General features: G+C 49.4%; 1 protein-coding gene across 8 annotated transcripts in view; it reads left to right on the top strand.

Annotated features, from left to right (window-relative positions):
- Rnf144a (ring finger protein 144A) overlaps positions 1 to 19,693 on the top strand; it is a 117,850-nt gene extending 98,157 nt beyond the window's left edge. For all 8 annotated transcript variants that reach the window (XM_076559267.1, XM_076559262.1, XM_076559266.1 and 5 more), the window contains 4 exons: positions 959 to 1,166; positions 4,509 to 4,656; positions 7,781 to 7,870; positions 15,670 to 19,693. In XM_076559267.1, the coding sequence (XP_076415382.1) occupies positions 959 to 1,166; positions 4,509 to 4,656; positions 7,781 to 7,870; positions 15,670 to 15,801 (578 nt within the window). In that variant the 3' untranslated portion in view covers positions 15,802 to 19,693. The remainder of the gene's footprint in view (positions 1 to 958; positions 1,167 to 4,508; positions 4,657 to 7,780; positions 7,871 to 15,669) is intronic.
- Positions 19,694 to 25,503: the final 5,810 nt, after the last annotated feature.

Genomic DNA, 25,503 nt, shown 5'->3' with positions numbered 1-25,503 from the left:
GCTCTCACCTGACTCCAGGAAACGTGTCCTGGTTGTGGTGGGAACATGGCGCGCGGGGGTGGGGGGTGGGGAGGGTAGGGGGGTTGCAGACAAGGGTCTGGTGATGCTGGCACTCAGAGAGACTGGGCTGGGTGAACCCTTCTCTTCTCCAGAATGTGATGGAACTGGGGGGGGGGGGGTGAGATGGCGGCCGTGGGAGCCCTTGGCCTACCAGGTACAACCGTGAAAAGCTGGAACCAGCTTGGGGGGAATTGGATGAACGTGGAGGCGGTGTGGGTCAGTTTATCTGGAGCGTGTCTAGCTGGGTCACCTGGATGTCCTCCATTGTGACCGCCTCAGTTGTCATGCCAGGGTCAGGAGCCCCCCCACACCCCCCAGAGACCACCAGGTGTCCCAGGAGTCCGAGTTCCTATGCAAAAGCAAGGAACCTTTATTGCAAGCTTGAACTTGGGCTCTCTGTCCGTTCCAACACAGTAATTGGGTCAGGGAGAGCCTCGAGCTGAGTTGGGGTGTGGGGTGGGGGGGTAGGTGGGTGGGTTAAGGAATCAAGGATGGGGGGGTAGGGAAATTCTGCATTCAGATGGGGGATGGACTCCTGATTGGGCAGGAGTGAGGTAGCAGAAGTTTTATCAAACAGGGATTGGTATTGGCGACCCTGCAAGGAAATTGGCAACCTTTTTACAGATTATGTAAGCTATCCTTAATGTTCTGGAGCGTCTAGTACTTGTTTGTCTCAATTCTGATTGGTCCCCCGAGGGGTACAGCTTGTGGTTTTTCCTGGTTTTGGTAACGGTGAGGCCTAGTCCCAGTACTGTTCGTCTGCAGCCTGTCATGGCTGCACCAATGTTCAGTCAGGCCTCTTCACCGTCTGTGCCCCAGAGGGCCTTCTCCATGCTCCCCCTCTCCAGTGCTTGCGATGTCCTGAATCTGACTTCTGTCTTCCGTCTCCTTGTACTAGAGGTGCTCTTTGACCCTTGCCGGACGTGGTGCCCAGCATCCACCTGCCAGGCCGTGTGCCAACTCCAGGACATAGGACTGCAGACGCCCCAGCTGGTGCAGTGCAAAGCCTGTGACATGGAATTCTGCTCTGCGTGCAAAGCCCGCTGGCACCCGGGCCAAGGCTGCCCCGAGACCATGCCAATCACCTTCCTTCCCGGGGAGACCAGGTACCCCTCCATCGGAGCTGTGGTAGAATGAGTGGGCGGGGAGCCAAGAGCCGGGGGCGGGGAGCTGAGAGCCAGGGGTGGGGAGCTGTGGCTGGCAGAAGGTAGGCTTCTTTCTTCTAAGTGACACCTGAGAGCATGTGGCCATACATCACTGGCCACAGTCCAGGGTCCACCTCAAGAGTTTCTTTTAAGCTTGTAGTTTCCTTGTGAGAACATTTGCCAGGTACATCGCAAGTCCCTGGGAACGTAAAGATGTGTAAAAACCACTCTCTACTCCCTGCAGGAAAGGATAGACGCACTGTGGGCTACACACCGGGATTAAGTCCTTTGATAGCTGTAGTTTTTCTGCATCTACCCTCTGTGGGAGGGGATCTGAAATGGGAGTGTAGGAATAAGAACACTGGCCATAGTGAGTGCTGCTTACAAGCAAGATCCCGAGTAGGTCCGTCCACAGGCACCTGAAGCGTAGAGCCCCACATCTCTCTGAAATTGAGTCTATTAGCATATGGCAAACACAACTGAATTTCTTCCCTCTTGCTCCTCCCAGTCAGATAAGCCCAGCTGTTTGCTCAGGTAGACTTTGTCAGTTAATTCCATGAACTTTAGAATTCAACAGCGTGAACCATAAGAAACTGGTTATATCAGGGGCAACTCTCCCCAACAAAATGTAGACAGTCGTGTAGTTCACCTAGGCAAAGTGGCCAGCCGTGCTGCCGACAAGGAGACTATCATGACTGCCCTCTCCCTACCCAAAGGGGTCTTCCCCACCTGGTTCCCGATCTCCCTTGTTTTCCCATCCTCAGGAAGATGCCCCCGCCATGCCCCAGCTACAGACCCTCTGTTGATCTCCCAGCCCAGCACTGTCCTCTCTCACTTTGAACACTGTCCCTGGGCCAACAGGTCCCTCTCCCACCATGTTCCTTCCCAGATCCTCCTCAATGCCCTTTTCACGGGGCACCCATCTCTTCGTTCAGCTCTGTCACCAGGGTAGGGTTGGTGTCTGCATCCTTTGCTTTCCTGCTGCAGTTTGGGTGCGTTGACCACCATCCAGGACTTACTGTGTTGTAGGTCACTGTTCCCATGGCTGATGCTTCTACTGTCAGGGGCTCTGCATGCTTGACATTTGACCTGGCATATAACAGGCATTTGATGCAAGCAAAGATCACTGAATTTAGATGTAGGGCTATAGAAGCAACCAGACTCTAGGAAGACATATGCCCGCTGCATGGCTTGGTTAAAAGTAATCAGCAGAGGTTGATGTCCAGGGAGGGGAGAGCTAGAGGCAGATGAGGCATCTACTCAGGGAAGCAGCCCAGTTGTTTGTCTCCAAGAGTAACCCCCAGTGAGGGAGTGAGGGAGTCCTGCCTCTCAGCAGGAGAACAGGAATGGAGGACCCTTTCTAGTGGAATAAGGAGGCTCCCAGCTCGGGCATTTTCCTTACCACAGAACTTCCTTAGGGACTAGAGATGAGCTTGGACAGTAGACTGCTTGCCTAGCTAGCATGCAGGAAGCCCCATGTTCAGTAACCACCCCTGCATACACCAGACGTGATGGCACATCCTGGCATTCAGGTGGAAGTTGACACTGAGTATCTTCCTAGATTACTCTCCATTATATATTTTGAGGCAGGGTCTTCAGTTGAACCCAGAGCTCACTGGTCAGCTAGACTAGCTAGCCGGCTTCCCTTGGGGACACCCTGTCCTTAACCTGTCTCTAGTGCTGATATTGTAGATAGATGCCACACCAACCCAGCTTTTATGTGGGTCCTGGGGATCCAAACGCTATCCCTTGTGCTTGCGTGGCAAACACGCTCCCCACTGAGCCATCTTCCCAGCCTTTCCCAGAATTTCTTAACCTATCCCCTTCCACTGGTGGACAAAACAGAATCCCCTTCACTCAGTCACACGAGCCTCATTACACTTAGGAAGCCGATGGTCATGATCATGAATGTTCACTGCCCATCATCACACAGATTGTGCTAAGGCATCATTAACTCATGTATATACTGTGGCCCTTTGGAATGCTCCTCCACCAAGATGCACGCTAATAGTGGCCCCACCTGACTTCAGCAACTGTGCGTTCAGACAAAACACTGACTGGCATCTCTTTCCAGGTCATACTGGTGTGGTGGGTTCTCACATAGTACTATATGTACCCCCATAATCTATAGTCCATTCTCTTGGCCTTTACCATTTATTCTTCCAGATGTTGTCATGAATATATATATATATATATATATATATATTTAAGAGAATAGCCATCTTTTTAAAAAAGGGGGAAAAGAATGCTATGGGTGATCTTCCTCAGCCATGCCTAAATACCTGTTTTGCTTTTGAAACATTAATTTTAACAGTGTTGACTTCTAGCTAGTTTTTTTTTTTTACCAGCTACTATCTTAGTAACGGTTCTATTGCTGTGAAAAGACAACATGACCAAGGCAACTCTTATAAAAGAAAGCATTTAATTAGGGGCTGGCTTACAGCTTCAGAGGGCTAGTCCATGATTATCACGGTGGAAAGCAGACAGGCGTAGTGCTGGAGCAGTAGCTGAGAGCTTTACATCTTGATCTGCAGGCTGGGCATTGGAGGGTGGGGTAGGAGGGAGAAGAGAAGCTGGGCATGGTGTGGGCTTTTGAAACCTTGAAGGCCGCAGCTACTCCAAAGGCCATATGTCCTAATCCTTCTCAAATACTCCCTGGTGGCTAAGCATTCAAATAGATGAGCCTGTGGCAGTCCTTCTCATCCAAACCACCACAGCTACTTTGCGGGATACTTTCTTGGGCTCACACTAAAGACCGAGGCTGGTAGAGGTGTCTTAGAGCTGTTCTGTGGAGGAACCAGCATCTGCTGCCAGACTTGAAGCTATAATAACCATTGCACATCCCTCCTAGGTCCCCAGGGATACAGGAGTGACCAGGTAGACCTTCTGGAGCAAGCCTGTACCTTCATGTGTGTATGTTTATGACTGATTTTTTTTTTTCCTGACAAGGCCAAAGTACATAGAATTTATTATCCACTCTTTGGAAAATGCACACATTTCTAAAGCCGCAGCACCATTTTCCAGGTCCCCCCAGGATAAGTTTTGAGGTTGATATTAGATTTTCTATAGAAATCTAAAGTTAGATAAGTAGCTGATGTTGCCTTTTGTTTTTGTTTTGTCTTACCTTAGTCAGGCCGATTCGCCCTCTTTGGGGCTGGCTGTTTGTTTTCCATTGGCTTTAGTAACCTGAGGTCTGGGGCCCCTGCAGTAGCGAGGTGCTCCAAGGTGCCCCCAGCACAGCCCTGCTGCTTGGTCTCTCTTGACCCCCACTGCTGCACGGCCCTCACAGCATGTCTCCCACAGCTCTGCTTTCAAGATGGAAGAGGGCGATGCACCCATCAAGCGCTGCCCCAAGTGCCGGGTGTACATCGAGCGGGACGAGGGCTGCGCACAGATGATGTGTAAGAATTGCAAGCACGCCTTCTGCTGGTACTGCCTGGAGTCTCTGGACGTGAGTACTGCGCAGCAGCCGTGAGCTCTGCTTTCCGACGTGTGGGAGGGGAGGCTGGGGGCCATGCTGGTGAGCAAAAAGTAGCACCAGGGGGTGATTCTCCTGTGGTCCCAGAGGTGAAGCTTGGTCACTAGTGCTGGCTACAGAAGCTTAGGGCAGGCTTGGGGTTCAGCTCTATAACTGAAACGTGTCAGGATCTCTGAAAAACACCCCGGGCTGGCAGAGTCATGATCCACGTCAGGGAAGAAGGGAATCTGGTTCAACTTGACTTAGCAGCCGGTGCTGGTTCAAGCTTCTAGAGTCTGACTCCGGGCAGTTTATTTTCATCATATTTAAGCACAGTGCAATTTGGGAAAATGTTTCCTGGTGTAACACAATCCTGTGTTCTCAAGTACATGTCACTTTTTCTGTGGAGATGGGTTTATAGATAGGCTGAAGGAAGAAACTAGAATGGTCTCGGCCATGCAGATAGCTCAGGTCCTTTTGCTCCTAACAAAAGAAGAGGTCTTGAATGTTGCAGGGTGTCTTAGGGTTTGGCTCTTTAGGGCCAATCCCGATAAGCTTGGATGTTACAATTGGGTACCCCAGATTGGGTCACAAACAACAGACATCCTTTTCTCACAGTTCAGGTGCTCGAGAGATGGACTATGGCCCCTGGCAGATGGGGACCTGATGAAGGCTCCTTTCTGGTTCTTTGATGGCTGCCTCCCTCCTGGGCCATGTTGGGAAGAGCAAGCTCTGGTCTCTCCAATCCTGTCAGGGACTCCATCCTCACGACATCATCTAAACTTAATCATCCCCCAAAAGCCTACCTCCTGACACCACCATACTGGGACTTGGAACTCCCTTGAATTCCCGCATTTGGGTGGTAGAGAGCACATTCAGTTAGTGGGACAGCGGGAAAAATTAAAGTGCACACAGCAAAGCATGCCGGGCATCGGGATATGTCTGTGCCTCGTCTACAGGGAGGGAAACCTATGTTCCCATTGCTGGCTGACGTTTCTAGCCCAGTATAGCAGGGCTTCTCCCATGTGCTCTCTGTGCCAAGGCCCTTATGCTGCTGCTGCTGCCACTATAATGGTTTCTTACTGTCTCCCTCTCTGGTTTCCTCTTCGCTGCTGTTACGATAAAATGCTCTGATCAAAAGCAATTTAGATAAGGGTTTCTTTTGTTTGCGTTTTAAATCTTACAGGGAAGTCAGGGCAGGTACTTGAAGAATCCGTGGGAAAATGCTCCTTGCTGCCTCACTGGCAGCCAGCCGGGCTAGCTGGTACAGGCCAGGGCTACCTGCCTAGGGAATGTCGTTGCCCACAGTGAGCTACAGCCTCCCCCATCAATTAACAATCAAGACAATGCCCCAGAGACAGGCCCACGGGCCACTCTGATCTGGGCAAACCCTCAATTAAAAGTCCCTCCTCAGGTGACTCTAGGCTATGTTGAGTTGACAGTTGAAGCTGAGCAGGAGGGCAACTTTTCAAAATGATGATATTATGGCTTTGGTTTTGGGAGAGTTTGACCACGTACACTTTAAAATTCTATCCTTAAAATAGCGATTTAAAAATCACCTGTTAGGCATTGTAGTCAGCAAGAGTCCAAGTGTACTGAACTGCCCATCCTGATGGGAATCTATTTATATCTGTTCTAGATGGCAGTGATGGTTAATTTTAGTAGGAAGCCATGATCCGCTTAAGGGCTTCATTCACAAACTTAAAATCACAATAAATCATGTCTTTAAGACCTAGTGACCATCATATTATTTTCTGGCATCAACTTGACTGAATTAGAAAACTCCTAGGGCATTAGAGACAAAAATGCTTTTGTTTTGATGTGTGTGTGTGTGTGTGTGTGTGTGTGTGTGTGTGTGTGTGTGTGTGTACAGGATTACAGAGAGGATTAACTGAGAAAGGAAGTCCCGCCCTGATTATGGGTGGCTCCATCCCCTGGGCTGTGGTCCCAGATGGAATGAGAAGGGAAAGGGAAAAGGCCAACCAAGCGCTAGCCTTCCTCTCTCTGCGCTGCGAGATCTGCCCACATGTGAACAAGCAAACTCAAGCTCCCGTTGTCATGCCTTCCCCACCATGATGGACTGTGGTTCCCAACCACAAGCCCAGTAAACCCTCCCTTCCTTATGTGGCTTCTTGTCAGGCGGTTGAGCAAAGCAAAGAGTGAAGGAACAGTGGAGACCTTATGAGAGTCCCTGGGTGCAAAAGAAATGCCACCTTTGGTATGCATGCATAGTGGCCCTACGATGGGTAACTGTACATGATATCAGTGTGGAGGGAACATCAGTTAAGTGTTTCAAGGAGAGCTCACAGAAGGTGGAAGGGGCCTGATGCAGTTGAGGGAGCCAAGATCATGGTCTTCAGGGTCCAGCCCCCCTGATGGGTTATACTTGCCATGGAAACAGACTTCTGGCCATGTCTGTGAGGGAGGTTCTAGATGGAGATAATTGAGGTTAGATGTGGGCTGGAGTCCTGGACTGAACAAGAGGGAGGAAGCTAAGTGACTGTGGCTACCGTGTGACCCACGGCCTCAGGCTCCTGTGTCAAGCCATGCCTTCTTCACCACGATTTACAGATGTGGTGGTATTGTGTTCCCCAAAATACTGTGCTATTAGAGCTATGGCTCTCTGTGCGCTGGGAAGGAATGCCTGCTCACTCCAGACAGGAGGAGGCCGAGTAGGTAGAGGGTGTTTGCCGGACTGGTTCTTGAGTAAAGAGAAACTGCAAAATGTTTCTGGAAATCTGAACAGAGGGAGGACTGGCCTGGTGAGAAGCTGGTCTGGTCTCATGGGATCTGACACAGGCAGGCCCAGAGGAAACTCCATCTTCCTCTGTAGTCATCCATGTTGGTACAAGTTCCAGAGACAGGCACTATACCCAGGAGACGCTTCTCTGGCTCAGTACTGAAAGCTGGCCCCAGGACGCCCTCTATGGAATGGGGCTAACAGCTCCCTCTGGCTGCTCTGTGGAGAGGGATGGTGGCCCAGAGGAACAGCGTCCAGGTTTCCGCACATTCCCCCGCTGTCACTCTTGCCTGGGTCCGCACACTGTGTATCTGGAATATAAAACATGCAGAGAGCTGAGTCCAACATTCACTGCACACCTTCCTCTGCCCTTTGCAGGATGACTTCCTTCTGATACATTATGACAAGGGACCTTGTCGCAACAAGTTGGGCCACTCCCGGGCATCGGTGATCTGGCATCGGACACAGGTAAGAGGCTGCGCACCTCGAACTTTGATCTCAAGGAAAGAGTGTGTGTGTGTGTGTGTGTGTGTGTGTGTGTGTGTGTGTGTGTGTGTGATCTAGGAGACGTTCAAGTGATGCTGACGTCCCTGGCCCAGTGTTCAGATGTGTGCACGTCTGGTGTCTAACATCAGGCTTTGGTCATGACCAGACCAGACCTGCCTGCTGACCATATTGTTACTCTTGGTCCATGATGAAGAGCTGTCTCGAGCTGTCCTCAGAGAAGCAAGCAAGCTGCTAACAGAGAAGGGCGACAGGGAAGTAACGGAACATTTCTGCCGTCTGCGGCATCTGTAAACGGCTCTTGGGTTAGCTGATTCGGCAGTGTTGAATTATACGTTGAGTGGTTTTTTTTTAATCACCTGTGTGCCAGCCACCTCTGCAAGACGTTCTTCTGTGGAACCTGCCTTCTATGAGATGAGAAGGGCAGAGGTGGTGAACCCGCAGGTTCACCCATGACATAAAGCAGCTGCACAGTATGTGTGTGTGTGTGTGTGCGTGTGCGTGTGCGTGTGCGTGTGCGTGTGCGTGTGTGTGTGTGTGTGTGTGTGTGTGTGTGTATATAGGGAGGGTTAGAGGCCTTAGATAGCAAGGGTGGGATGGTCCCTTGTGTGTTAGATAATGGGATTAATCCACAGAGTCTATTTAATGATCAAAGGAATTTATTCGTGGGTATACTCTCAACCATGGGAGATTTATCGTAGGGTCCAGGAAAGCTGAGCTATATCCCATGCTGAACAGCTTGGTCCAAGATCTCAGCATCCAAAACCACGAGGTAGCCATGAGGAGGTGTGCATGCATCCCAGGTCTTAAGGGTCCCCGGGTGGCCATGCCCCACTTTTGAGTATCAAGGAGTAGACGCGTGTGTACGTGGAGCAGAGTGGAGAGGACGGGGGATGGTGAGGTGCTTGGATTGTGGAAGGACGGACCTATGTGGGTAGTGGGACAGGGAGGATGGGGTTAGTCTGGGATTTTAGCAAGGCCGCATCTCCGAAGGCTTTGTGGGATCTTGCAGGCAACTGAAGTTGGAACCACAAAGGGGTTAGGAGGGTGGAATCTGCAATACTTCCTAGTTGCTGTGGAATGGGCTTCTTTCCCAGGAGGTCACTGTGCCGGTCTATCTAAAGACAGACCCACTCTCAGGACGGTGGCCTAGAGTTGGGGGTGGGTCCCACTGTACGTTTCCTCGGCGTACCCCGCTGTAGGTTGATGGGGATGGAAGTCCACGAGTGTGGGTGTCTGTAGCGGGGCTGGGGGGATTTCCTGTAAAGTGTTACAGAAGAGCAGGCAGTTCACCCAGCCACTGACCAGGCCTGATGCCCCCTACTCACTCCCTGACAGTAATGGGGTGTGAGTTGCTTTGGCGTTCTGCACTTTTTAAACAGCGTCTTCTATAAGCATCTGTGTGTGTGTTGGGGGAGGGGGTGTTGCCTGCAGTTGTAGGGTTGTCCACATGAAGATGTGTGATGTACATACAGCATTTCAGAGACACACGGGCCATGGGGAAGGGAACACAGGCCATCAGAGATTAGACAGGGACTGAAATGACTAAAAGCGGCGAGCAAACCAGGGCTCAAGGATGAGGAAGGTTACCACAACAGTGACCTGAGTGTGTGAAGTGTGGGAGGCCAGCTCCCACCTTTTAAAGGGTTCCTATGAGGAGGAGAGAGGAATAAGAAACTTTTAGATAGAATGAGAGTGGAGAGGAGACAGACAGAAACACAGGATAGCTTCGGGTGGGCCTGGTTCAAAATCCACCGGCCCCTTCTTTGTCTTCAAAAAGACTTTTTATAACAATGCCAAGGGGCGGGCAAAAGACCCCCCCTCCCCTTGCTAGATCAAAGCACACTGCACAGCTAATTGTAGACCCTTCCAAATACCTGGTGACCATGCCCGTGGTCCAGTCATCCCCTTATGCGACCCTGCTGGGTAAAGAAAGCTCAGATCTCACTGGGAAACCTCTGTGGGTCTCCGCAGTAAAGTAGCAGAAGCAAAAGGGAGACACGTGGCTGTCCACGAGGGAGACAGTGTCCATGGAAGATCTCTCCCCTCTACCTTGTGCATTTGCAAGCAAGGCTAGGTCCTGTGTCAGGTCCCTGCAGCTTTCAATTTTATCTAAACCCAGCACACCACAGAGTGCTCATGACCTCCACAGACCCCTTTATTCTTGTGGTTTGCCTGGCTTGGTGGCTTGCCTGGAGAGGCCCTGTTCCCCTGCCAGCCTCCCCCATTTCCTCTTTGGACAGGCTTCCTGTCTTAGCTCTGCCTCCACAGACTTGTTAATGACACGGAGAGACAGGGTTTTATCTTTCATCAATATCCTCATGACATCTTTATTGGGTGTTTACAGAGTACCCAGTAGTATAAGAGGGAAACTTAGGAATCCAGTCTACATCTTTCCCTGTGCTTATGGGCTTGGCATAAAACCTCCTGTGCACTCCTGCATCTGTATAGCCCTGGCCTTCATGACCTCTGAATCTCTGCTTCCTGCCCATGTCCAGCTCTGAGATTCCATCTACATTCCGTGCAGCCCATTTAAGCCTTAGGTCTCTGACTCAAATATGTGATGCCACCTCCCATCTCTCAGGACTAGGCTGCACCCCCATCATTCCAGTTGTTCTCACATCTGCCTTCCCCTCTGGACCCTGTATCTGTCTTGCCTCTTGTTGTACATCAGCCTGTCCTCAATGCAAGGGTTTGCTTGTCCATGTAACCTCAATGGTTGTCAGATGAAGTGAAGCATGGACCTTAGTGTTGCTTCGTGGCCATGTACCCAGCTTTCTTCCTTCAGCCGCTTCCTGCATGGGTAGCATGTTTGAGATAGGATAGTCATGATCTTTGTTCTGGCTCTTCAAGGTCTATTCCTGCTGAACCGATAGAGGTGGAAATAATGAGCTTGTGGGTTCCCATCCAGAGGAGGACTGAACACTGGGGCGTGGGAACAGTGGTGACATTCCTTGAGATTCTGGTGGAAAGACAGACAAGCTCCAGTGAAGGACATGAACCTGGATGTAGCTGGAGTTTTCTCCAGTCCTGCCTAGGCCCACAAACACTCAGACCCAAATAAACACACAGAAGCTTATATTAATTAAAACTGTATGGCCTGATGGCTCAAACTTCTTGCTAGCTAGATCTTACATCTTAAATTAACTCATAATTCTTATTTATGTTTAGCCACGTGGTTTGGTACCTTTTCCCAGTTCTGCCTTGACATCTTGCTTCTTCTGTGTCTGGCTGGCGACTCCTAACTGAGCCTTCCTGTTCCCACAGTTCTCTTTCTCTTTGTCCTGCCTATACTTCCTGCCTTCCTACTGACCAATCAACACTTTATTAACCTAGCAGAGCAACACATTCATAGCATACAGAGTGATATCCATAGCACCTGGAGCAGTTGTGTCAGGGGAAGCAGAGCCCAGTGACAGATGGGATGTGGAATGTGACATGTACACAGTGGCTGGAGAGGACATCTGTGCCCTCAAGAGTCCCACACACTCCTATGTCCACCTTGCGGAAATGGGTCCATCCAAGAGATCGCTTCTGCGTCCTCTGCCTGGTTTCAGTGCTTCTCAAGTCCTGCCGGCCACTGGCCTTCTAGCTGGCTGTTACCTTCCCATTTGTGATGCTTTGAACAAAATCCAGCAACCCTGCACATTCTAATTGAGCCCGAAAACTCCCTGAGAGCTAGGATTCCGGGAGTGCTCCTGTCTGTGGCTCGAGGTCTTGCTCACCTCAGACCTCCATGGCATTCATGATCGACCTCCAGTCTAGGTCTAGTGACCACAGTGTTTGAGGGTGTTTTCCTCGGTGTGAAATATGTTGACTTTGTGGGTTCCTGCTTCCTTACTCTTCTTTGTTATTTTAGCAGATTTGTGTGTGTGGGTGGGGTGGGGAGTGGGGGAGGCTCTGCTCCTTGCTAGCTTTTTATCAGTTTGCTGAGCTTAAAATATTGTGCAGTACATTTTACTCAGCCCCCCCGCTTTGTCAAATGCTCCATTCTAACACAACTGCATGCATGCACACACAAATAAACATACACATGCACATAGTTATGCACACACATTTATTCTGGCTGACAAGGTCTTCTGCAGAGATTAACAGGAGTGGAAGGTGGCGGTGTCTGGGCTGGCTCTGGTGCTAATGGACAGAAAGACCTTATGAGCTAGTAACTGAGTCTCAGTTGATAATGATAGTTATGCCCAACATCCAACCTTCTTTTGAACATTTAGCGTAAATTCCATCACTGGGTCGTGTCTATCAGCTTTGCTCCGTCGTCATCCCAGACACAAGCTCAAATGCAGAAGGGCTGGACACTCCTTTTTTTTTTCCCCTCACTAGAGCAAAGCTCATGTTTCAGGTCATGGCCATCTGCCAGGAGAGCCCTAACCAAGCTCCTCCTTTCCCTGTGAGCAGCGAAGAGAGACTTTTCCACTCAGGTCTAGTCCAGAAGGCAAAACTCATTTCAGGACATTGGGCCAGCCAGTTTTTGACTATGCATTCCCTTGTGTATGTTTGGATATGCACGAGGTCCTCCCCGCCCCCACCAGCCCCAGGGTGAAGGACAGGGGTTCCTGCAGAGTTGCTTGATGGACACTAAGATGACCATCTGAAGCTGGAGCAATATGGACCTTGGGAAAAGCATATTGGGTCATAGATTTTGCATCTGTAAAATAAGAACATGGAAAGCTGCATGCGGCGGCACACACCTGTAGTTCCAGTCAAGACTACAGGGAAGTGGAGACAGGGTCTTGCTGGCCACCCAGTCTAGCCAAATCCATCAGATCGGGATTAGTAAGAAACCCAGAAAGAAAAATAAAAAGTTGGAGAGCAACTGAGGAAGACACCCAACTTTGGCCAGTGACCTCCACACGTGTTCACATACCCACAAAACTATGCACACATAGACATACAAACTTTTAAAAATGAGATTATTGGACTGGCTGTTAATCCAGAGACCCAGTGAGGCTCCGTCATCTTAGGCCACTGACATTTGCTCCGTCAGTGAGTGACGTTTAAGACACTGGTTCACCTTTCCCTGGCTTTGACGTGGACTCGGTCTTCCCAAGTTGGAATGCAGTTGGAGTCTCCGGGAAAACCACTGACCATGTGCTATTTTTTCTGTCCAGTTGGGTCATCCCAGGACATCTGTAATCAGGAGGACTTGACATGTTCGCAAAGCTTGTGTTCTGACATAACAGTGTTGGCTTATGAAAGTCACATGGAGGCTTGTCCTGCAACCCTCGGTGCTCACCCATGCTGATGTCACCATGTGTGTGACATCACCCTCTGGGGAGCCTCGACCCACCCCTCTATCACCCACATGCTTAGGGCCTGACTATCATGTTCTGATTCACTTATCTAATTATTCTTATCAGTAAAAACTCGGGAGTCAGATGTCATGGTAAGACCCTGAATGATCAGAGAAGCAACCAGTGATCTCCTATCTCCGTCGTCCCTCCATCCAAAAGGACCGAGATCCTCTCTAAGCCACGCCCTACTACCTCCTGTGTCTATCTGTCCTCAGTCCTCCAAGACCTCTATGGTTAATGTTGGTCAGCCATTTCTGGCTCCTCCCTCTTATTCAAAGCAGACATTATTGTCAGTATGGAGCGACAGAATTCAAAGTGTCACACAACAGTGTTCCCCGAGTGAATGTCTGGTTTTGTGTCACCACTTTGTCTTCTTTTCTTCTGGTGATTTTCACATCCATCCTTAGCCAGCTGGCAGTGGCTTGGTAGGTCGGCTTACCAAACAGCATGCAAATACAGATAAGGCAGGCTGAGGAGCTGAGATGAGCTGGTGCCTTACTGGAGAGGATGTGAACCTGTGTTTATGGGTTTGACTGTGGAGGATGTGTGGCTCCTTCAAGGCTGACAGTCACCTGCTGTGAGGCTGGGGTTATTAGGAGCTCCAGGTAACCTCGCTGTGCTCTTATGGGCCTTGAATATCAGTATGCATGTGGTTTTTTAAAAATATATTTTTAAACATTATTTGCCTGTGTGTGTGTGTGTGTGTGTACCTGAGTGCAGAGATAAAAAGAAAACATCAGCTCCCCTTAGAGCTGGAATTACAGGCATTTGTGACCTGCTCAGCACCAGTGCTGAGAACCCAACTCGGGTCCTCTGGAAGGGCAGTGTGCACATCTAAGTGCTGAGCCATCTCTCTAGCGCCCACCGTCTTCCCGTGATTTCAATACATCACCTGACCTGCTTGGTGCAATCCCACCACCAATATTATGCTTATCAAATGCACGCTGTGGATGAGACTTAGCATCTGCACAGCCTCAATTTTCAATGCAGCGTGATGTCTTTTATCAAACGTGGTCTTATTTATAAATGTGGGTTTGTACATGCATGCAGGCACTGTGGTGTGTGTGTGTGTGTGTGTGTGTGTGTGTGTGTGTGTGTGTGTGTGTGTGTGTGTGCGCGCGCGCGCGCGCGCGCGCGTATGGTTTGTTTCCAGGAAAATTCCAGTGAGGGAATTTTTTCCTTCATGTATGTTTGATGCTGTACAGTATAGTAGAGCCTTAGAGATTGTTAAAGTCATGTTATTTCTCATCTTGAACACTAGGTGGCAGTCTAACTCCACATTCAGCTCTCAGTAGGAAGAGTGGGGTTGATCTAAGCTAGGCCAGACCTGTTCATTTGAAACAGCCCCACGGGCTGGTGTAAATGTCAGCAGGTCTTCATTTGAGCCTTATACCTAGAGGGGGGGAAAAGACCAAGTTTTTAAAAAAATCAAAATATAGCCAGGTGGTGGTGGCACATGTCTTTAACCCCAGCACTTGGGAGGCAGAGAAGCAGGTTGATGTCTGTAAGTTAAAGGCCAGCCTGGTCTACAGAGAGTTCCAGGACAGCCAGGGCTACACAGAGAAACCCTGTCTTGAAAAGCAATAATAATATGATGATGATGATGATGATGATGATGATGATGATAGCAGTCCATATTAAATTTTAAACTCCAGAAAGGCAAGGGTAGCTCAGTGTAATGTCTGATGTCCCATGCCCCTGCCACTCTAGTTCCTTTGCTTGAAGGTTTTGTCCTTGCCCTCTCACATACTAAACCATCTGGGCATCTCTGTCATCTCAACCATTTCCTGTCCTCCTGGAAAAGTAGGCCTCAATTTCTTGGATGGAACTGAACCCACTTCCTGTTGTTAGCCTTCGATGAAATCTTGGCCTTTCCATTAGATGATGTTTTCCTGGAGTGTCCGGATCTCAGGTGTCTTTGTATTTGTAATAGCTGGCCATTGTCTAACTAATCATGGTTGCTCAAGGAGAAATCAGTAATGAGCTGAATGCATAGGGAAAAAAAATGGATGCAGGGGCAGAGGGGGATCCACAAAGGGAGAAGAGAAAGCAGGGAAGGGAGAGAAATGAGAAGGGAATACAAGCAGATGAAGCAATGATCGGTTGGAGAGATAGGGAGAGAGAGGGGTATGTGGGTGATGGTTAAAGAAGCAGATGAGTGAGTGAGTGTGTAGATGGTGGATGGATACAAGCATGGTTTGGTGGATGGCTGGATGGGTGAGTGGGCGAATGAATGCATAGATGGATGGGCAGTTGAGTAGATGAAGACGTAGGGTGGGTGGGCAGACTGTACGGTGGGCCGATGGATGACTGGATGGATGGACGGATGGACAGACGGACGGACAGACAGATAGATATAGATGATTGGATGTATAGGTGGAATGGTGGAATCGTGGTTTAAACTTCAGCGGGGGATCCTACAAACCAGCCCTCCTCACCTCTCCTCTGTTTCCCTTCTAGGTGGTGGGAATTTTTGCCGGATTTGGGCTCCTGCTCTTAGTGGCTTCTCCTTTCTTGCTCCTGGCCACACCCTTTGTTCTTTGCTGCAAATGCAAATGCAGTAAAGGTGACGATGACCCACTCCCCACCTAGAGGACTGCGTGATGATGCTGGAACAGACCCCTGCTTCGGGACGTGTGGCCCCCTCCCCTCCCCCCGCCCCCCACTAAACATGTTTCTTGCCTTATGTGCCCCTATGAGCTTCAGTGTCCGGCTTGCTGCAGAGATTTCAGGGATGATGTCAGCAAGTGGGCAGAGGCCTCAGGTGTGGTCTCCGGGGTGTGGGGGAGGTGAGGTGAGGTAGAAGTGGGTGGGTGTGGGACATTCCCACACCTGTGTCTGCAGATACGGCCTGAGGCGGCATCAGCCACATATCAGGCATTTTTATCCCCCGGCCGTAGACTGGGAATGTCCAGTGGGAGCTTAGGAGACCCACTCAGACAAAGGGACACCTTGGCTTCAAGATGGCACCATGTTGTCAGGAGAAGTCTTCAAGAATTAGGACTCTCTTCAGCCAGCACCTGATTATCTGACTTGAGAAAATCTCTCCATTTGTGACAACCGTTTTTACTCCTAAAGGCATTTAGTAAAATCCTTTTTAGAAGGCTTTTTCCCCCTTTCTGTCAACTGAATAGTGAAAATCAACAAGGTGCGTATAAACCATCCTATGCCTTTTTTGAAATGTGCATTTTATGAAGTTACAGATAAATGACTTTTCTGGCCTGACCATTTTTTTTTTCAGGAGCTACAGAAAGCCTTATGCACACTTTGTGTTTTTCTTGGAACCTGCTGTAATTACTTTTTGAATGCTCTGAGCTGTGTACTGTTATCCACACAGGTCCCCTGTTGTTGCATTTCTTCGAAGATATTGACACGTTTAAGAAATGTCTCCACCTTTACATCACCCCCGCCTCCCCTCCCCCCCCACACACACTTCTCCAGTTCAGCTCACAGGGCCCATTCCTGCTGTCTCCCTTCTCCCAGGTGGCAGCCAATGCCTTTGAATATCTTCAAACCAGATGTTTTACTCTGAAGGACTCTGCTCTGACGCCTTGTCCCACTTTTCAGGCAAGGAGAGTTAGAGTCATCTGTCCCTGGGGGACTCTTGGAAGATTGGGTGGGAACTTTCTGAAGTCTTTGCATTGTTCAAATGCTTTACGTAATTTGAAAAGTCATGAGACTCACACCACACAGACCCAGCCCTGTAGTTAATCGGTTTATTCTTGCTAGGGAAAAAAAAAGAAAGGAAGAAAATGAAAGGGAAGAAGGGTGGAGGAGGGGAGGAAGGAGGAAGGACCCTTCTGTTTCATTTAATTATCTGCTGTGGGGAGTTGGTGAATTGGTCTTTCCTAGGCTATGTGTTTCCATGTCAACAAAGTGCAAGATAATAAGAAACAGGCCCTTTGCCAATTGCCTCTGAAAATAGGAGAGAGTCCTTTCTTTCAGGATTGACTTGCAGAGCCCAACATGCTTCCCAGGAGCAGGGTGGAGGTGTGGAGGTTTGCAGGGAGGCAGTGGTCTGAAGGCTTACTAAGTGTCCTACAAAGGAGAAAAGGGAACCCGGAGTCCTATCATCTCAGCCATTGTCTTTGCAAGCACGTCGCATCCTTAGTGGCTGTCTGTGTGATCCTGCACTTAGGGATCAGTGTCAAGTCCCGGCAGACGCTGCCTGTGCAGAAATGACGTCATTTCCTTTATTTTTAATAGACAGTGAACGAGGTAAGACAACCACTGGCTTCTCACCCTCTGGGACTGATTTTCTTTATTAAGCAAAAGCCATTTAGAAGCTCAGTCCATATCAAAACCACGCTCAGAAAGTCCTCCGGTAGTTGAAATTTAAAAGTTCACTGGACAGGCGTGACCTCTGAGACCTTCATTCTGGCTGAAGCCTGGCCTTGAGCCTCTGTGGTTAGAAACATGGGGAAAGGTGGCCGGGCTTTTCTGGAAAGGTTTGACAACTTTATGTGAATCAGTGGCTGAATTTGAGACCTCAAGCCCACGCTTTGCATGTGAAACCCCCAGCCACCAACCCTTTAAACATGCCTTTCTGAGGTGGCAGCCAGCCTGGGCCCTGGTTCCGGTGGTGCACAGGCAGACGTCACACCATTGTTTTTCCTGCCTTGCCTGACCACTGCTGTCTGTGTCAGTGTTTCATTTGTCCTTGTGGTGGGCAGGACAGCCTCCTGGGAGGTCGTGTTCCCACTCGGCAGCACAGGCTCCATAACTGAAGACGGAGTCACCTGGTATCTGGGACACTTCTGAAGGTCCCCGCGCCCTCCGTAACCCCACCTACTCACACCTCAGCCTATGGCAATCTTCCCAAGCACATGACTGGACACAGCCAGGAACCATAGGGTTGCTAGGGCCGAATGAGTGTGGACAGAGTATCCCTGTCTGCCCTGAGCCTTTGTATCAAGCCCACTTACTCAGTTAGATTTCTTAATAAAAGCTGACTTGTCCATTCCCTCTAGAAACACCAGCAAGATCACACTGAAATATATAAGCTTGCCTTGTTCCCTGTGGGAGTCCTTTTAGCAGAGACACCCACGTCCGTTTATTATGGACATTCGGCTTGAACCACGTGTGATGTGAAATGCACGTGGAATAGTAACAATGATGGCCCCCAGATGTGACTGGGCTTGCTCTCAGTCCAGGGTAGCTTGAAGTGCTCTGTGAGCATTTGTAGCACCCTTTCTGTTGCTCGGTGTAGGTTTGTCAGAACTGAAAATGGAGTTCCCTGAGACAGACCCTGTTCCCGATGGAAGAAGACTGTTCAGTCCCGAGCTTGTGGGAAACCCTCTTTGTGACAGGCAGTGGGAGCTCTCTGGTAGGACTCTGTAGTAGGGCTATATCTAGAAGGGCTATCTCTGCTGAGGGCCTGCTGGCCTGTGGGTTATCTGAGGCCATTGGGTGGCTAACCATGCTGTAGTCTTACCGGGTGTGCTAATCCCTGCCAAGGCTGGCCCTCCAGCCTGTGGCTTCATATGCTCACCAGGGTGATGCCTTCAGAGGCGAAGTCATGATAGGTGTTCATGGAGCTGGGAGCCAGCTCCTGTGGTCGGGACAAAGATGTGGACTCCATGGATTATGGACCATTTCAGCACCTGGGAGTCGCTCAGAGTGCAGGCCCAGCGCCTTCCCCACTTCAGTACCTGTCCTGAAGAGAACAAATACTCTCTATAGGGTATTGTTCCAGAAAACAGGTGTGAGGCCTTGGCCAGGTTCCCCGTTAAACACGGCCCCCCATGGGAGGAAGGATCGTCAGGCTTGAACACCTGACTTCCAGATGAATTCATCCTTTCCATTGGAATTAGAAAAGGGGAAAGGTTATTTTATGAATTAGAAGTGTTTCCCTTGGTCGCCTTTAAAAATTAGGGGATGGGAAAGGACGAGGGAGGACTTATTTTGTATACTTCCTAGATTCCTACGGATTTTAATAAACATACCTGTGAATATATATATATATGTAAATCACACCAAAATCATCAAGGGAAACACTCTGCATGTATACAATTTCATGAAGGTTTTCTTTAAAAAAAAAAAAAAGATACCAAAGCTTGTTTCTCTCTCACAATGAACCCAAACCCTTGTAAAGTTAAATAAGGTAAAGAGATTGTAACTGGCTGTTGCCAAAAAACTCAGCCAGGAGGGAGGGGCTTATGTTCAAACAATTGCCAATGCCCTGTGATTAGGAGAGCCCGCCCTTTTGGTAGTTAACCCCACTCCCCCGCCCCGTGGTCTCCAGCCCTCCTGACTTGTATAATCCTGTCTTCCAAGACCCCAGGGCCCTCCAGTTAGGTGTAAGCTGTGTGCCACGTGCCTGACCTTATACGTTTATACTTTGCCTCGGGTGTATTTCAATCTTGTATAAAAAACATGCATGTGTCAGTCATACGCACGTGCACACGTATACATTCTGTATTTGACAAGTGGTGGTAAGACCCAACAAACACACACACACACACATACAAACACACACACACACACACACCAAAAAAAATTGAGAAAAGTTCATTTGTGGTTTTTGAAACGTGAGTACATTTTGTACCACTAACACTGTGATGTATCAGAGCTGTTCGAATGCCTTTTCCTGTTGTGATTTGTACTTTAGAATCCTATGGAAATGTCGGATTTATAATTTCAATACATATTTTAAATGTATTGTGTCTTATGTCCTCTGTCTCCCCTTCCGAAGGGATTTCTTTTTAAAGATATTTTGGCTGGAATACAGGTGAATTTTTGTAAATCCTGCCTGTCTCCATCTTTTGTAGCCTCTCCATTGGCTGGCCTGAGAATTGGACAATGAGTACGGCTGGAGGGGGGAGGGGATGAGGAGGAGGAAAGAGGGGGAGGAAAGAAGGGGTCTTGTCACTTGGAACACGGCATCTATATGCTGAGGCTGGATCGCTGTGAGGGAACACCGCCCAGAAGCAACTTCAGGACCATTTTGGACCATGGTTGGAGGGGACGCCAGTCCCTTACCGCGGAGAACAGAGGGCGCAGGCCATGCCAGCGTCCCGAGACTCTTTACATTTCAACCAAGCAAGAGAGGGGACCTGCTGGCACCCGGTTGATTTTCTGCTCTCTCCCTTTTCATTCATTCATTCATTATTCATTCATTCAGCTACATCAGGATTTCTCACCACTGTAACAAATCCCTGACAAAAGCAGCGTAGGTGGGGAGGGGTTTCTTTCAACTCCTAGGCTGAGGGCGGGGCAACAGGCGAGTGGGGTAACTGGTCACGTGGCCTCCACCCACAGCCAGCAAGTGGAGTTGGGGTGGAGAGTGAGGCTGGGGGCGGGAGGGGAATGCCGATGCTCAGCGTGCTCTTTCCAAAAATCTGCTTCGTGGCCCACATTCGAGATGAATTCCCCCCCTCTTCAGTTAATTCCTGATAGAAACACCCTCCGGGATTCACCCAGAGGTCTGTTTCCATGGTGATTCGATGAAGACTGACCAGCCCACCAGCCCATGAGATCATGTCTCCCACATTCAGGGTGGACTTTTCCCCATAGTCTGGGAATGTCTTCATGGACGCCCTCCCAGGCTCCACTAATGACGGAGCTGTTTCGTGATCCACAAGTCGACAAGGAAGATTAATAATCACAGACTCTTCCGAGTAGTGGTTGGGACGTCCAGATGGAAGTGTCTAGGAACCTTCTGAGGGCTGTGGGGAAGACTCACGCATATCTCTCTGCTTCCTTCCTCTTGGTAGTAGTATCTGGCAGCCCTGGGCTTTCTCCAGCGTGCATACGTATCACCCTAGTCTGCCTCCATCTTCATGCGGTGTCCCCACTGTGTGCCTGTGACTGACGTGGCCACACTGAGAAACTCAACTTGGTCATCGGAGAGACCCTATCTGCTGATCAAGTCACGGGTTCCTGGGTTCCTGGGGTTCCTCTTCTGGCATGTCCTAAGGGAGTGTAATTCTGCCGTTAACTGGCAGCACAGTGCACGAAACGCTGCACCCGCAAATCGCACCAGGAGCTCATTGATTCAGCTGGGCTGGTGGACCAGTGAGCTGCCGGGACCACCCATCTCTGTCCCATTAACACTCGGCTAGAGACATGCTGCTATCTCTGACCTTCATATGGATGCTGGGAATCTGAACTCAGGTTCTCATACTTGTACGGTGGGCACTTTACGAACGGAACCATACCCTCAGCCCCCAGGTAACACATTCTTAACTTCTGTCTACACAGTAGATGAGGAATTCCAGGTGAGGCAGGCAGACTCTTTCCCATGACAGACTCTGGGGATTTGACTTGCTGAGTCCACTGGGCACAGATATTCAATTGTAACCCATTTGGGATCCACAGAAGGACAAGAGTCCAATTGTGCTCAGCTATCCGAGGAGAACCTTTCAGGGCTGAGAGAACGAGGTTGCCCGGAGCAGAATGCGCTCCTCTGCAGAACTCCTAAGGCATTGTTAGTGCACAATGGATGGTAAATAATCACCGAGTGTTTTTATTAACGACAAAGGAGCAATCAGAGCCGGAGTGAAACTTGCAGATGAGACTAAACTGGGAGTTATAACAAATACCAATTAGGAGACAGAGACAATGAAAAGAGACCCCCCCACACCACACCACCCCAGAGAGAAAGTTACAACAAAGCAAGTTTCCGGTTTTTTGCAAAATAACCACAAATGCACCTGCAGAGGATGCATACTGTGGGGAAAGCCCAGAGTGCCGAAAGGCAGACAGCCCCCCACCACCACCACCACACACAGCCTTTTTATGACAGGCACGACTCAACAGTACAATTGATAATGTCAGACACAGGGTATCACCCGTGTTCCTCACTGAAGCATCAGTACAGCGAAGCCACCTCATTTGGGTGCCCTTGGGAAGCTATGCCCGATTTCAACTGTTCAGATCCTCTTCTGTTTCTTGTGGGTGCACCGTAGGCTTCCCGGGTTGTCTCGCAGCTCTCCACCTTTGTTCTCTAGGATCTTCTCAATGCTCTTATGCTTCTGCTGAAAGCCCTTGAAGACCTCCATGCACTTGTGTGATTGAATCATGCTCTTATAAGACCCTTCCAAATAGGCCCGCCTGCCCACTTAGTGTTCAGTACAACCGACCTGCAGACGGGGGTGGGGGGATGGGGCAGATGAAGTGGGAAGCAGTGTCTCTGTCCCCTAGAAGAAGGAGGAGCAGGAGGGCAGGGTGGGGGCCCCATATCTGGCTCCTCCTAATATGTTGTCTGGCCTCTGCTGTTGTTCCTCAAATATACAATAGCGTTCTGTCTTCTCCCTATAGGAATTTAACTTGGGGCCTGGCCAAGCCCTGCAGAGCCCCCCTCCCCAAGTTCTCTTGCCTCATGTCCTCATATGTGTAAGAAAGAAAAGATAGTAAAATGTCTAAAAATAGGATTCATGCTTTAGGTTTGGTTATGACAAGGGGAGGGGACTGGATCCCCTGGAGTGGCCAGGCTTGTGGCAGTGGGAGCTTCCATCCAAGACCCCTTATATCTTGGGTTGGCCAAGAGCCAGAACCAGCTACAACCTGCCTCCACAGTGACCCACTTTCTTCAGCCAAGTTCTGCCCCCTAAAGATTCCAGGACCTCCCCAAACAGCACCAGTACCCGGGACCAAGTGTTCAAGTAGGATCCCACTGGTGGGGTTCATTTTACATTCAAACCGCAGGGGATAATGAATGCTAAGCCATAAGGGTAAAGCCTGAGGGCATCAGCTTTGCCTGTGAGAGGAGGAAGTCTCATCTGCTCTGTGGAGACTGGAGTGAAACCTTACGATTCCTAATACTTGTGGAGAACTCAAGTTCTGTCTGCTGACCATCCACTGAGTAGACCTGAGACCTCTCTGCCAGGACGTCAGCAGTCACTTTGGATGGATGGAAGGATGAAATTTGAAGAGGGTCACAACATTTTCTCAGAAATCTGCCCACCCAGGGTGGAGGATTAAGCAGGGGTCTGTGGGTGGACACGATGCCTTCAGAGAGCAGACCCAGCACAGAGTACTTTCTGGAGGGGCAGCTGGGAAGCAGAGGTTAAGAGGTAATGGTGAGGGGAAGTGAGAGGACAGGAGAGGTTGAAGGCAGAGGTTTACCATGAGTTTGAGGCCAGCCTGGGCTATGTAGTGAGCTCTGAGCCAGGGGGAGCCCCAGAGTAAAACCTTGTCTCCAAAGAGAAAAGAAAGACATGGAAAGATGGAAGTTAGGAAGGAAGAAAAGAAACTTTGGATTGATTGTGTAACTGGAAGTGCTTAAAGCCTACTTCCTGCTTTAAATTTTTTAAATGATTTGTTATTTTTATTTCACATGCATTGGTATTTTTGTGTGCAGGTGTCTGTGCGGGGGGGGGGGGGGTGTCTGATCTCTTGGAAGTGGAATTACAGACAAGTGTGAGATGTCACGTGGGTGCTGAGACTAGAACCCTGGTCCTCTGGAAGAGCAGCCAGTGCTCTTAACCCCTCCAGCCCCGACTTCTTGTTTTTGAATGAGGTTTTAAGTCACTATTTAGTGCTCTGAACGTCCCACGGAAGAAGTACTGCTGTGGCTGTGTTTACGGTCTTCAGTTGCTGTCAAGGAAAAATTGAAGTACTGTTCTCCATGACATGAGTTTTTGAAGAATTATCTGTCTATCATCTGGAAGTTTCAGCCAATTAGAATAATATTCCACCTGTGTCCATTTCCTTCAGGAATTTGGTTCCCTTGGGAGCAGAAGGGTCCTGAGTCCACCCCTTTGGTTTCCGTAGCGTCTCGGAAAATGAGGCACAAATGGCTTCTGAAGAGGTGGATGGAACCTGTGGGATCAACTGGGGCACAGATCTGCTTTGGTGGTGACATCAGTAATTAGTAATTGTACTCTGGTTACCTTGACCACCCTGCTCCCTCCGTCACGGGTGGAAAGACCTTGCCACCTTTTCAGACTCCAGCTTCAATCTTAAGTCCAAATTAACCACCGACATCCAAGCAAACTGGAGCGCAGTACGTTCCCCGTTCTCCTCGAGCTGTGCACGTCAATATTATTTTGCCTGGTTTATGCCTCTAAGTTGGTTTATGGTTGCCAATGTCAGCGTGAAACCCTGATGGGAGCTTAGCTTCCCACCAGGCTTCAGTCGAATGTGTATGAATAGCCCATGGTAACTGCTCCTATTGTTCCTGGAAGACTTCTATTATGTAGAGAGCAATTAATCATTTTCTGAGGCAGCTTGAGGGAGCCAAGCGCACGGTGAGGTTGATGATGGCTTTTTCTTCCAAGATGAACAAAATAAAAACCCCAGCCAAGGCTTTCCTGAAGACGGGCTTATCTCCCGCATCGATCGGCAACATTTCCATGCCAAGGTGGAATTCCATTACCAAACAGCCGGCTTACCGGCGCAGCTGAAGGTTGGCACCCCTGCTGCCAGGATCTGTGGACTCTTGGCACAGATAGGCACATCCGCTCTGTGGAGCTCATGATTCAGGCCCAGGGCTGAGGCCTGCAGCTTCCTCTCACACTTCCTTTGCTAACAGTATCATTGCCCCCTGGATGATTCAAGAAGGAGGAACGTTGCTAGACTTTGGGTGATTGGTAGGAAGGAGTGCTGTCACTCAGTGCAGTGTCTGCTGCATGTGTTTGACCTTCCCCCTGAAAGGGAGTGCTGGGAAAAACTACCTGCATCTTAAAGACGCATGGATTTCACACATACGAGTATTTCCCTGCGTGTACGGGTGTGCACTATGTGCATGCCTGCTGTCCCTGGAGGCGAGAAGATCCCCTGGAACTGGAGTTACAGATGGTTGTGAGCTACTGTGTAGGTGCTGGAAACTGTCTTCTACAAGAGCAACAGGTGCTCTTAACCACCGAGCCGTCTCTCCAATCCTATCAAATGGTTCATAGATTTTAATAGAATGTGTATAATAACCATCATTTCCCATCTTACTCTGATGTATAAAAAAAAAAAAAGAGAGATAAGAGAAATGTGCCAGATCACCACTAATAAGGAAGGCATCACTTCGAGATTGAGTGGCTTCCGTAGGTAAGCATCATCCATCACCCACAGTTTAGTGCATGAATTCTCACCCTCTGGGTCATGGCCATTGAAAAACACATGTGTTTCTCCCCTAATGGTCTTAGGACCCCCCCAACCATAAATTTATTTTTCTTGCTACTTCATAACTGTAATTTTGCTCCCGAGTGGTGCCTCAGTTCCTAAGACTGTTGGAAATACATGTTTTCCAGTGGTCGTAACCCACAGATTGAAAACTGCTGCTCTAGTGGTGCCTGTAAGAGAAGGCAAAGTGCCAGGCAGTGGTGGCGTACACCTTTGATCCCAGCACTCAGAGCCAGA

This window comes from Peromyscus maniculatus, chromosome 22 (assembly GCF_049852395.1).
Source record: "Peromyscus maniculatus bairdii isolate BWxNUB_F1_BW_parent chromosome 22, HU_Pman_BW_mat_3.1, whole genome shotgun sequence".
Lineage (NCBI taxonomy): Eukaryota > Metazoa > Chordata > Mammalia > Rodentia > Cricetidae > Peromyscus > Peromyscus maniculatus.
Note: the sequence above shows the minus strand (reverse complement) of the source record. Positions and strands in the feature narration are given on the sequence as shown.